General features: G+C 43.2%; 1 protein-coding gene across 1 annotated transcript; it reads left to right on the top strand.

Annotated features, from left to right (window-relative positions):
• Nucleotides 1-3: 3 nt before the first annotated feature.
• On the top strand, nucleotides 4-13,375 carry LOC125917440 (microcephalin-like; the record flags this gene model as incomplete). Its single annotated transcript, XM_049623640.1, has 2 exons — nucleotides 4-1,075; nucleotides 11,576-13,375. Coding segments are annotated over 2 exons (1,194 nt in total), but the record flags the coding sequence as incomplete, so codon positions are not given.
• Between the last annotated feature and the right edge of the window lie 463 nt (nucleotides 13,376-13,838).

Here is a 13,838-nt window from a genome sequence, read left to right as displayed (position 1 = left end):
AAGACCGGTAGTGTTCATTCGTCAGCACCTGCTGGTCCTTCAGCTTCCCTGAAGACCGGTAGTGTTCACTCGTCGGCACCTGCTGGTCACCTCAGCCAGTTAACTCCTCAAAATCCCTCGGGCCGTCTTTCAGAACAAGAAGTAAGTCGGCAGAGGGATCCTGCGGGTGAAGCGGTCACCCCCGACACGTGGTCCGGGGGAGCACCCAGGGAGGTGTTTGGCATGAAACACGGTCTGTCCCCTACGTTATCTGCGACAGAACGCCAACCTTGGGGACATTCACGATCTGAGAGCTCCTCGGCGAAGAGAAGAAGAAAGTCTGAGATCTCAGATTCGTCCCCGACAGGAAGACTAAAGAAGAGATGCCGTGGGAAACCCGGCGTGTCACAGGAGTGGCTCCTCACGTCGGGGGACCGCCTGCACTTCGGGCCTGGGGCTGCCGCCCAGGCTCCTGGCTGCGGCGTGTCCTCGTACGACGATTACTTTTCACCTGACAACCTCAAGGAGAGGAGCTCGGACGGTCTTCTCCCCGGGTGTCAGTTGTCAGCGGGCCCTGCTCTCTTCATCTGCAGAGGCCTCTCTCGGGGGGAGAGAAGGAACATACTGCAGACGTCTGACTTCTCCTGCATTGGGAAGAATCCCAGCCCAGCCCCCACGAGCGATTTAACGGCACAAAGTCACCGCAGTCTTGAGAAACCCACACGTGACAAAGCAAACGCAGCGTGGGCTTGCCTGGCCGCTGAGGAAGCCGCAGGGAGTCGTCCGCAGGCTGGTGCTCAGAGAGGGGAGGGCACGCGCCCAGATGGCGCAGACTCTCCGTTCCACGACGCACTGCCTGCTGCGGACAGGCTCAGCGGGAAAGGACCTGACAGGGACTCACGTCCCCTGGAAGGGGGCAGCGCGGAAGCCAGAGAGCTGATGGACGCGGGGAGCGTGCAGAAAGAAGACCGCCCTCGGACGAAGCGGGAGTCCTGCGGTGGAACGCAGCCTGACGACCGGCTGGGTTTTGTAGGCAGCTGCACCGCGGACACCTCCGCCGAACAGAGGGAAGATGTGTCCAGAGGATGCAGTGAAAGTACGTGAATCTCCTTTTCCAGGTGTCTTGGTTACAGGAATATGGGACGGTGTGTCCGTCTTGTGAAGTCACCACAGCCTTTTCGTAATTAAAGTGTTTGCTTTTTTCCTTTTTTTATTTTTAAAGAACGGGTGTTTGATGTTTTCCAATGATAGATTCTTTAGGAGAAGGTGGCTCACCGCCCTGTGGTATTTCTAGGCTCATTGGTCCAATCTGCTGTTAGGAATACGTTTCTCCAAGCCTTTCCATGTGGGTGACGAGTGAGTGAAGCCTGACATGCGAAGTCACCCAGAGCAGGTGCTCCCCTGTTTGCGTGCAGCCTCCTCCTGGAACATGGCTGGCGTGCAGACAGGCGTTCTGACGGAGGGTTTGAACATGTCTCTGCTCACAGGACTGAGGCTCTTGATGCTAGAAGGATAGTAAGGCAGTGTGAGCATTGCTTCCACCAGGAAAAGAGAAGGTACGAGAAAGGAAGTGTGGAAATATGCTAGCAGTATTTATTTTGAAGAAACTTGGGGCAATGTTATAAAGAAAAATGTTTTTAACGTTTTTGCTCGGTAAGTTTATCGTAACAGGCCTCGTTGGCTTCTATTTAAGTTTGCTTTAAGCTGTGATTTAAATAGACTTTTATTTCTGTGTGTAATTTAACTGTAGCCATCGTAATAAACTGTGTAATTGTAGCAAAAGTAGCAACAATAGAAGACATTTTATTTTACACTTTGATTACAAGCACAGATAAATTTCAGCAATCAAAAGTGATGAAATCTTGAACTTTAACCATGTTTACCAAAAGATGAAGCTGAAATTTCCACAAGACTAACTTTATTCTTGATTGTTTGTCTGCTTACCCTATGATTTTAACTAACCTTCTCAAGATGCAGAAGTTATAGGGGTTTAAATAATAACTGCTGTAGATCTTTTCCTTGGGTATAAAGTCCCCAGAATAGCCTCACAGAAGATTAATTTTGTATATTTTTAATATCTTAGCTTTCCGAAAATATATAACATTTGACAAACTATATCTTACGTTGTGTTAGCCTCAGTACGTGTTTTCAAAATATTTATTTTAAAATCATGTTGACTCTAAGGTTAATATAAAACAGTAGATATATAGAATTATATATATATATATATTATAAATATATATATATATATATATTATATATATATATATATCTTTTGGTAGTTAAGAGTATCCTGTTCTTAAAGCTTACATTCTCATTTTCTTCGGTTTTTATCTTGTTTATTTTTAAAGCCTTTGAATAATATTTAATGATGTGAAAATATAAATTTGGGGGACGAAAGGCTGGTTGCAGACATGAGGCGCACCCCGCAGCCCCGACGTCGTTCAGAAAGAGCGCGGTTGTCCCTGCAGGCGGGATGTTGTAGCACTCTCCCCCGCGTCCACAGTCCCCTGGGGCCTGGAGCACGTGGAAAACCCCGAGGGGCCAGCACTGGGTGCTCCAGGGGACTGCAGATGTCGGCCTCATCTCATGTGGGCTGTCACACAGCGGCGTGCAGCCAGGGCCCTGGTGTGACCGAACTTCACTCCGAGAAACAAACGTTCTATGCCCTCTAATGTAAGGATGTCTTGTAGGGTCACTTTGTTTGATGTCATTCCACAAAGACAGAAAATCATTGCATTGAAGGGCTGGAGAGACTTCTGTATTGTCTAGCCTAAACCAAATCCCTTTGTTTTGTTGTGATAAAATCAAGACCCACTGATGGGTTTAAATTGCCTGTTACCAGCTCAGCCGGTGTCCCACCTCTGTCTGGGAACCTGCCACGGGGGTGGAAGCACAGAGCCTGCAGCTTACTCTAGACCTTGCTTGTGTGCTCACTTGTGGAGCAGGAAAAATACTCTGTACGTGAAGCGGTACCTCCAAGTCTTCTATGTTGAAATAAAAGTCTTTTTTCAATTTCTGCTTTCAGTTCACTTGTACTCATTGCCCTTGTCGGTATGGAAGGTAGAAGGTGTGCACTAAAGGTTACAAGCACAAGTTACAGAAAGAGTCAGTAATAAACGTGAGGAGAACAGGAACAGAGGGAGAAACTTTTAATTTTTTTTTAAATAATCTCTGAAATCATATTAACCAGTAATTTTTTCATTTTAGACTTTTATTCTCTAATTTTATGAACAATTTTGTAAACAAGTATATGCTCGCAGTAACAGAAGTTGCTTCGAGTAAATGTTGCTCTCCTTCTCCTCGGGTACCTCCTCCTGTGAGTTCCCATGACAGCTCTCAGCTGTGCACCTGTTGTGTCCCAGGCACTTGTCTAGTTTGCTGGAAGATGTCAGAGAAGCAAACAGTGTGTGCCCTGCATAGAGGTCATGTTCTAGTGAGGAAGACGCAGTGGATGAAGGCAAGCATGACGTCAATCAGTGAGCCTGATGATACACAGCACCACAGCAGTGCGGGCAGTTAGATAAGGTGACCTGAGACCTCAGACCAGACATCGCAGAGCCGGTAGTCCTATGACTGCTTGAATCATGTTTCAGCCTGAGGAAGCAGCAAGTACAAATGCCCTGGGGTAGAAAGTGCTTGCAGGAACTGCACCGAGGCCAGTGCAGCTGCAGCTCCTTGGGCTGAAGGAAGCCTGGGAGGAAATGAGCTAGAAAGACGGCCAGGAGCCAGATCCCCAGGGCTCCAGTACCTGACAATACTTGGAGTGGTTTTGTTTTGTTTTGAAGTGTGATTGAGAAGCCCCTGGGGGTTTTACACAGGGGAGTCACCAGATGGGCTTTCTCAGTTGCACGTCACCCTGGATGCTTTGTGAACCAACTGGTTGTGGAGCATCTGCCAGAAGCAGTTGCTGTCACCGGTTCACTGTAATTCCTTCGAGACTCTGTGTGTGTCTGTGTGTGTGTGTGTGAGGGTGCCCAGTGAGGGTGTGAGGGTAGATGTTACAAAGGGGTTTTATTGCAAAAATAGGATTATATCATCTTATTGCCTTAAGGTTTGCTTTTTTAAAATGTCAGATATTTCCATATCAGTATCAATAGAGCAATAGATTTACTTCATTCTTTAGTCCATTTCAGGGGTCCGCAGATTTTTTCTGTAAGGAATCAGATCGTAACTATTTCAGGCTTTGTGAACCAGAAAGCAAAATCAAGACACGTGGCTATTTACACAAAGAGAAGAAAAGACATTTTTACAAAATTTTTATTGACAAAACTCAAATATGTTGAGTGCAGTTTTTTTTTGTAATACAGGCCTAATGAGAAGAACAGAATTCTGTTTTTTGGGAGTGGAATTACTTTTCTCTTGATTGGGATTCAGATGAAGCATTCGTATCTTCAGAATGGATTGCAAACATTTATTGAGGCAGATGTACAATAAAATTTTATGTTTTCCTTTCGAACACGCCTTTTCAGACAGATAGGTACGGCCAGATACTGATATCAGCCCATAAGCAGATGGTTTTCATCAAGCACATTCATCGTATATAAGGCATTTATGGAAATCTGTGAGACTTTTCACTTGATACGTGCCTTTTAGTGTGTCTTACACAGCAAATTAGTCACTTCCAACGAAGATAGGTGGAAGCTTGTCAGTTGTGCAGTCGAGTGGACGTCAAAATAAATTCCCTTTGTTCTTGCATCAGGGTCTAAAAAACCCAGAAATAGGTGCAGCTCAGGTGCAGGAGTTCTGTCCACGTCGAATTTGCATGGGATGGAGATGTCACGTAACGTTTTCACTTCGGACGGAAAGTGTAGAGAGCTGCCTGACGTGACTCACCTGTTGAGACGGCTTTCCAGCAGCCGTGCCGCCGCTAACCACGGACCTTCCGACCACCTCCCGAAATTGGTTTCAATTGCCAAGTAGCTGCCTGGTCATCTTGAAGTAGCTCACGGTCAGCTCCTACTTGTTTCTCAATGGCAAAGGTGGCTCAAGGGGTTCCAGTGAGGCCACATGGCCGTTGGCAAAAGCGGAAGGAAATTCTTTTCGTAGCCACACCTTCACTCTTGTCCACTGGTTCAATGGATAACCTTCTTCTTTGCTGTCCTTGAAAAAAATCTTACCTGTCACTACAGACGCGTGCCATATCCCAGCAGTTTGGTCACGTACAACTATTGGATTCTTTTTCATAAGTAATACAAGTGTCGGAGGCTGGTGAAAGTTGGCACTCCTCGTCTCAGACACACAGACATTTATTGAACGTTTATTGGCACGTAGGTGGAGAACTGTCCACAAAGCAAACTGTATGCTAAACTCACCGGTCTTGTCCATCAGATGAACCTTCCATACCTTGCCTGAAATACATACGAGCCGCCTACAAAATTCTAGGGTGACGTTTCTGTAACCTCGTCAGCATCAGGCCACCAGATCTACTTTGACCCTGCGGTTTGTCATACTGCCATTTAGGGGACCAAGTCTTGAATATTATCACCCCCAGGAACACAAGCTGTGGCTTTTGCTTGATTATTACGCCCTATTCATGCATGGGTGGGGGGACCCCCTGTAATATATTAGCCAGTCCAGTTTTCTTGAATCTATGGATTCAACCAGAGAAAGGGTTATGCTGATTGACAAACTGATGACCCCACCAAGTATAACTCATTTCTTTGATCTATTTTGCCAGTTAGCAAAAGGTCTAATAATAATTGGGCAGAAGGATTTCTAGGAGTTGTCTCTTGAGTGTGGTATTTGTTAACCTGTTAACTGACCACTGGAGTGGGTGTTTGGATGGAGGTAAATTAGCACACATACGTCATATCGTACAGTCCCTGCTGAAGTAGATATTTTAAATCGCACTACAGCCTTCATAATACAGCGCTGTTCTGTCTTAGTGCATTAATCCCAGAGATGGAAATAACAAATGGTGTCTGTGCTGACTTCAGTTGGTTCGGGGCCATTGCCTCTTGGTTGGGAAGGAATTACAAGGCTTCATCCTGACTTTGAAGGAAAAAGTAGCATAATGAATAGTAGTGTCTGCTTAGACAATGATTAATATGGTTCATTATGGGGTTTAGAGGCAGAAATGCTATGTGATTTGTAAAAGGTACATTTTTGTGTATTTCTTCATAATTCATAATCCTAAGGTAGAGAAGTGTTTTTTTATTTCAGGTATGTTTTGCAACCAAATGAGAAAGTTTGATAATCTTACTGATGTATTTTACATTTCATTGAATCAGTAGGAGATATACTATTTTTTTTAATTGAATTAAAAATATTTCACATATACCTAGTAAGAACTCAGCCCATCAAATCATAGGCATTTAGATATTATTCAATATTTCACATATTCTGAGTATTCATTCAAGAGAAATTGTGAATTACTATTGTATCAAATACATAGGTATACATAAACACGTATTTCTTGAATATTTTTTAAAAATTTTATTTATTTTGAGAGAGGGAGGGAGAGAGTGAGGGAGGGACAGAGAGAGAGAGAGAGAGAGAGAGAGAGAGAGAGAGAGAGAGAGAATCCTGAGCAGGCTCCACACTGCCAGTGCAGAGCCCAACGCAGGGCTCGAACCCCATGAACTGCGAGATCATGACCTGAGCGAAACCAAGAGTTGGGCACTTAACCAACTGAGCCACCCAGGTGCCCCTTAAATACTTTAAATTGAAGAGTAATGACTGCACCTTTTGACAATTCAAGTAATACACATGTTTTGAGAAGACTGTTTCTCTCAACCCTCTCTCCCAGACCTGCCAGTACACTCACTGGAGGTAAGCAACCCAACCACTCAATGTGGGTTAGTCAGCCTTAACAGAAAGGCTGGCCATAAGGAAGGGATTACAACCTGTTGATTGTTTGATTTTTTCATCAATTCATTTATTCCTTATTATGACTGCTCTTCACCTACTGTGTCCCAGATACTGGGATAAATACAAGGGGAAGTAAGTTTGCTGTAAAGTTCTATCCCTTTCCCTTAAGGAACTAAGACAAGTAAGGGAAGATACAGTCAAGATAATCTGTATGCAAGTATCAGGGAATTAAAAAGATGGAGAAATTACTCCCTGTGGGAAAGGCTATATGGTATTAACATTACTTTACATATTAAAATAAATTTTAATGGTGCCTGGGCGGCTCAGTCGGTTGAGCGTCCAACTTTGGCTCAGGTCATGATCTCGCAGGTTGTGAGTTCGACCCCCGCGTCAGGCTCTGTGCTGACAGCTCAGAGCCTGGAGCCTGCTTCGGATTCTGTGTCTCCCTCTCTCTCTGCCCCTCCCCCACTCGCATTCTGTCTCTGTCTCTCTCAAAAATAAATAAACATTAAAAAAAATTTTTAATAAATTTTAATGATCTTCATAGTGATTATAAAGGAAAAGATTCCACATCTTTTGATGATCATGATTAGATTTGTTTTTGTATTTGTAAAGTGAACTTGATGTTTCATTGGATGAAAAAAATATATATGTTCTTTTGTTAGAAACTGTGAGGGTTTTTTTGTGTCGAACACATGAATATTTTGCATGTATCCCAAACCCCAGAAGTCTATATGGAAAGGATTTTTCCTAGGTGTCTTTGAAGGCTCTTTCCACAGTCTTAAGACTTTGCATTCCAGGTTGTTCTTAAATGACTCATAATATTAAGATTTTAGAGACTCAGGAGAAATTCCCTGGGGGGATATTGTTCAGATTTAGGGGTATGGTTGTACCTGTCCAATATATGGATTCTTGAATCAGAATCAGAAAAGGCTTCAGAAGCCTTTTCATCTTCGATGTAGTTGATTTTGCAGAGTGTTTTGTATCAATACTGAGTGCTTAGATGTACTACTCGTACTAGTATTAATTAGTCTTGTGTCTTGGAAGTAGGAAAGTAAAGTTCGCAGGAGGTTAGGTGTTGGAAGTAAGGGTATATCTCTTATTACGCCTCCACCCTGCACACAACAACCACACGGACCAGGTTTCTTCTAAGGAGTTTAATGGTTGTCTCAACATCCATTTTCTCGTCTCTTTCCTTTTCCTAGCACTTAGGTTATATACATTTGTCCTTATGCTGCCTTAGCCTGGTTCTGCCTCCAAAGTGATTTATTTTCACTTAGTATCAAAACCACCTCTTAACCCCGATAGGTGCAGCAGAGGTAGTGACTTAACTCATTCACACGGAGAAGTGAATGAGTTCACTTTCCAACCTTCCTTGGTGTGTTTGTATTTTGATGATACTGTTAACCCAAACAAATTCCCTTTTTTTTAATGTTTATTTATTCTATTTTATTTTTTTTGAGAGAGAGAGAAAGAACATGCGCAGGAAAGAGTCAGACAAGAGAATCCCAAGCAGGCTCCGTGCTGTCAGCACAGAACCCGATGTAGGACTCGAACTCACCAACCGTGAGATCGTGATCTGAGCCAAAACCAAGAGTCGGACGCTTAACCCACCGAGCCACCCAGGCGCCCTGACCCAAACAAATTTCTAATTGTTGAAATCCGGGCAGTGTAACTTAACAGTAAAAGTTCTGGTCTCTTCTCTCTGTATTTGATCACTTTTTGAAAACTAAGTGAATCACTTGTGTCATGAAGTTGAGATGACAGTGAGGAGAGAGACAGGAGTCTAGGATTTACAACCTTGATACGTAGATGGCTGATAAAACGTTTGTCACACAGGGCCCAGGGTTGTGTTAATTGAAATTTCTCGGAGACGTTGAAGATAGAGGTCTGTTAGGCAGTTGGGTGTATCAAGCCTCCTGGCAAGAGGCATGGAATTGGGACCGTTGAGTAGTGGATGACTGTGGGGCGTGCTCAGACCACCCTTGGGAGAGAGAGGAGAGCTGATGACCTCCTTGAGAAACCAGCTTTGGAGCAAATGGCGGGAGCCATGGGGGAGGGGGTCGCGGTGGGTGGGCGGGCAGGAGAGCAGGAAGCTGGGAAGGAAACATGCTGCTGGGCTGTGGAAAGGAATAACAACCCGCCTCTCTCTTCTACCAGCTTTTACAATTACTTTGCACTTTCAGCTGCTTGTGGTTTTTTCAGAAACATCCTTAAAGACAACATAGTAGCAACTTGCCATAGCTGAGCTTGTGAAAATGTTCTTTTACATAATCACACAAGAACTCAGACAGGCCTGTTCCCAACTCAGGATGATTTGACTTAATAATCTTCTGACTTTGCTACTGTGTGAAAGCAACACATATTCAGTAGAAACCATACTTAGAGTTTTGAATTTGCATTGTTCCTGGGGCTGTCGCAGTGTACCGCGAGGATATGCAGTAGGAAACTCTTTGCACACTCTGTTGTGACGTTGGGCGCTGCACAGTGAGCCATAGCCCCCAGGCAGCCACATAATCATGATGGTCAATGGCCATCATACTGACGGCCACCCCCTCATACCGCCATTCTCTCTGTCATTTCCAGTACAGTATTCATTAAATTACATGAAAGAGTCAACACATCACTTGCTGTGTGTTAGATACTATTGTCCAGCTGTATGTAGCCTCTTGCTGAGTGTTCTGAGCCTGGTTAGGCTAAGCGTAGCCTAAGCTATGATGTTCTGTAGACTGCGTGTTAAGTGCATTTCGACTTCCAGTTTTTTCAACTTGCAATGCATTTATCAGGACGTAACCCCATCTTAAGGGGAGGAAGATCTGAACTCGTATCGTTTTGTTGTTATGTATGAAAATGAAAATGTGTCATTAGCAGTATCAGCCTTAAGTTTTAAAAGTCCGTGATCCATTTTTTTAGATCTTTGTTTACAAAATGCTTCACAGTCTGTTTCTTGGCTAGCACTGAGGCATGTAGCTGTAACACAATCTTTTTGACATAGATAACTCTAGCAAGCAGCATACTTACTCGTGCAACAACAGGGGTGCATTGGCTTCCAAATTATATCTGTAGTCCTCTGCTTTTCTTATTTTCATATACTCTTGCTCTGAGTAAACTTTCAATTTGAATGGTGGATACAAATAATATTCTATTCTAATTATTCATAATCTTAGATCTTAAAAAACATTGTATCCATGTCCTGCCCTAGGCATTAGAAGTTCTCAAAAAGTGGTGGTTGAGTGTCTCGGAAAGTAATGCATAAATAGATAGATACCCTTACCTTCAAAATGAGTGAAAGAAACTTAGCATGGCTGGATCTTAGAGCAGACTGTAAACTGCACAATACATGGCCCACTAATTCATCTCAAGTAACGTCTGTCTGTAGCCTGCCGGGAAAGAAGTGGAATATACCTCAAATACTGAAGATCTTCAAGGAGATTAGTGGGGTCCGCATGTGATTGGTTTCAGTCTCCAAAAGGGATTTAGTATTAGGGTTTAGTACAAAGTGGATCAGAACCTGACCTTAAAACATTTTTAGGGTTCAAGATGCAAATAACAGCAATTAGTTTGAGTTCAAGACAGTATTTAACCATTGTTGTGCATGTGTTTTCACTCAGCTAGAATCCCATTTTTGAAAGACGATTAAAACTTTCAAATCAGACCCTCCAAAGTCAACCGCATCTGTTTTATTAGAGCCTTTTATTTTATTTGAAATATTTGCAAAGCAGTCATTCTCACGTTATATGATTTTTGCTTCTTATGGCATGTAGATTGTTTTTGCCTTATATTCGCTTTCAGTATCGACATTGGTCTGTTGGGTTGTAAGCTTCCTAAGAGAAGGATCAGTGTGCCTCTCCAGTGGGCAACCCCTGATGATTAGGCATTGTTGATAAGAGCATCAATGACTGATGAGCTGGATGATGGTGATGGTGGGTTGTGTGGGATGGCTTACCATCACTTGGCTGTGGCTGGGACATAAGTGTTCCCTAAGCTGCTTTTCGCCTTTTATACGTGTTATCCTGTTGAGACCATAGAAGTGGTAGCTAGTATTCTTTAGTCTTCCTTCCAAATATCAACTAAGTCACATAGTAGGCGAACTATTTTGGGAGGAAAGAGAGGAGAGGAGCACCTTATAAGTTGTAGCAATTCCAAGTAGTCATTTCACACTTCATTGTGCATTGTGTAGGATTTCTACACTGTTTAGCATCTAATGAAATCAGTTTCACTTGATAAATATCTTTTTGGTTTATGTGTCTTCATGGCAAGATGCTGGTCTAAGGTGGACATTTGTGGGGTGTAGAATCATCTGTCACTTGCAGATGGAAACCTAAAGCTTTGCACTGTACTCTAGACTGTTTTCTAGAGTAAATCTGACCCCAGAGCTAAGAATACTTATTTCCTCTAATAGAGAACTACTTTCTTTGGGTTTGTAAAAGTTCACAAGTTGGGAGTTTGAATAGTGCGTACGTAAGGTGTGGGCATACATGTTCTTGCATCGCCTGCTGGATGGATGGGATACCGTAGAACTGGTACATTGTCACCTGACAGGCAAAATTATTCCTGACCTTTGAGTTAAGTGAATTCCACTTGGGAGATTGTAGTGGAATAAACTGAGAATTCTAAATAGACCTTCAAAGAGCAAGACGTACGCAGTGTTTATTTAAGAGAATAGTACTTTGGTGTTACCAGTGTGCATAAATTAATTTTTAAATTTTTATTTTGGTTAAGTTGCATTAGTATTCAGTCCGTGTGAAGTTCTAACTAATCTTCAAATCCTCTTGGGTTCCAGGTGTTAAAAACGGACCAGCAAGGCCTGATGTGTTAGATGGCTCATTGGAGGGCTGTCAGGATCTCGCCAGACCTCATGAGAAATCAAAGAAAAGAGGGAGAGGCCAAAAGGTTGGTGTGTGAAAATATTATTTTAAACTTTCCAATGCTACTACATCATAGTGTTCTACTCTGGGTTAATGTCACATAAACTAGTCTGTCCAGCTTGTGCTTTATTTAAACCATTAATTATACAGATGGATGTTGGAAAACTCTGGCAGTAAAAATGAGAGCGTTGGTTACATTCAGGAAAGAGAGCTAATGTTGTCGAAGAAGCTTTGCCACCACTTTGCCAATGCATTTCTTGCTTGTGAAAATGCCAACAGCTTCTCTCAGGCTGAGGGTGTGGGGTGTGCCAACAATTGATGTTTTATGATGTGAATCAACATTCACGAGGCAGGAGGGGAAGAATCCAAAACAGAATTCATTTGTGAGCTAATCAGGGTTTGATTGGAAGCCATCGGAGTGAAAGGTTCTCGTTCTTTTGTGCTTCAGCTGTAGAACCCAGCTTCTGCTCTGTGTACAGCTTTCTCATCACGCTGTTTGCTGGGATGAATGATGTAAGGAGGGTTTAAAATGTCTCGATTCTTCAGCATCTGCTCTTTTGGCTTAAATTTAAAACTAGTCAGTCATTATCTTATGCCTCATGTTTAGTGAAACCTGATTTCCACACGATAGGAAAACTGTCCTGATAAACAAGTAACGAATTGAAAAGAAGCAGCGATAGCCCATAGCGTGCACAGAGGCATCCCAATATTGAGGCCAAACACGAGGGACGAATTCGACCCAAGGAATAGAAACAGTGATGTTTTCCTTATATTGGTAATGGTTAAAGAAGTTTCAAACTACACAGGTTCCATGAAAGTCTGGTATAAGTGGTAGAAACTTTGTTTTCTTTACTGATGCTTTCTGGTTTGTCTCAGAAAAAAAAAAAAAAAAAAAAAAAAAAAAAAAAAAATGGACTCCCCAAACAGAAAGGAACCACACGACAGGTAGAGAGAACAATAGACTTGTAGGGAGAGAAGTTGTCGAGGTCGTCTCGCATGCATGTGAGTAGTGGATGTGACACCACACCACACATCTGGCTCCCTGAGCTCTGGCTGTAGCCACTGTCCCTGCACCTGTTACAACTTTTTGTACCTGCCCCAACGCGTTGCCTCCCGTGACTGTGCCTTCGTAGAGAGCTGGTGGCCCTGTGGCTGCATTTATGTTTGTTTCCCTGCGTCCTTGTCTCCTTCCTAATTGTGGCAGGGCCATTAACCTTTTCCTTTTGGGGAAAAGCATCTTTTGACGTTTATTCAACTGATATTTATTGACGCATGCACTAGTATTTATGCCCTGTTCCTTCGGAAGTGTTCCATGGCAATCTCTGTACGCCCCTACGTTAGACCACCACACTTTATGATACTGGTTACCGACATTTTACTCTTCCATGGATATCTTGTTAGAGAAAGATAACCCATCTTTACTTGGTACCTACTCATCTCTCTCTCTCTTTTTTTTTTTTTTTTTTAATGTTTTTTATTTATTTTTGAGACAGGGAGAGACAGAGCATGAGCAGGGGAGGGGCAGAGAGAGACGGAGACACAGAATCCGAAGCAGACTCCAGGCTCTGAGCCGTCAGCACAGAGCCTGACCCAGGGCTTGAACTCGCAAACTGCGAGATCATGACCTGAGTCGAAGTTGGACGCTCAACCGACTGAGCCACCCAGGCGCCCCCCTACTCATCTCTTACTCGGTATTAGGCCTGCATTTAAAAAAAAAAAAAAACAAAACCATAAAAGTGCCCAGTAAATGTTGGTTACCTATTACCATAATAATACTTCACCCTGTCTGATCCCAGGTTTCACTTCCTTATTTGCCCACTATGGAAGTTAATATTTCAGACATCTGACCTTGCCTGGCTCCTACCTGCTGATCACCTTACCTCGCGAATGGGGGCTGTTGGAGAACGTGGGGTTGAGACATGCATGCTGGGTGGGAGCCTTGTCCCTTTGGTTCTCACAAAGCCTCTCGCTTTAAACCGCACCTGTGTGACTTCCCTCCCAGCGTTATTGTGTGTGAGGGATAAGTGCCACACAAGTGGCGAATGTCAGGTGGCGTCACTGTCATGGGTGTTAATAAAACAAGTAAGTGGTCACAAGGGGAAACAAAATACAGAATGATATATGCATTTCTTCAACTGACAGGCTCAGGAACAAAAATAGTTTAGTACGTTTACTTAC

The sequence above is a fragment of the Panthera uncia genome, unplaced genomic scaffold (assembly GCF_023721935.1).
Source record: "Panthera uncia isolate 11264 unplaced genomic scaffold, Puncia_PCG_1.0 HiC_scaffold_1853, whole genome shotgun sequence".
Lineage (NCBI taxonomy): Eukaryota > Metazoa > Chordata > Mammalia > Carnivora > Felidae > Panthera > Panthera uncia.
Note: the sequence above shows the minus strand (reverse complement) of the source record. Positions and strands in the feature narration are given on the sequence as shown.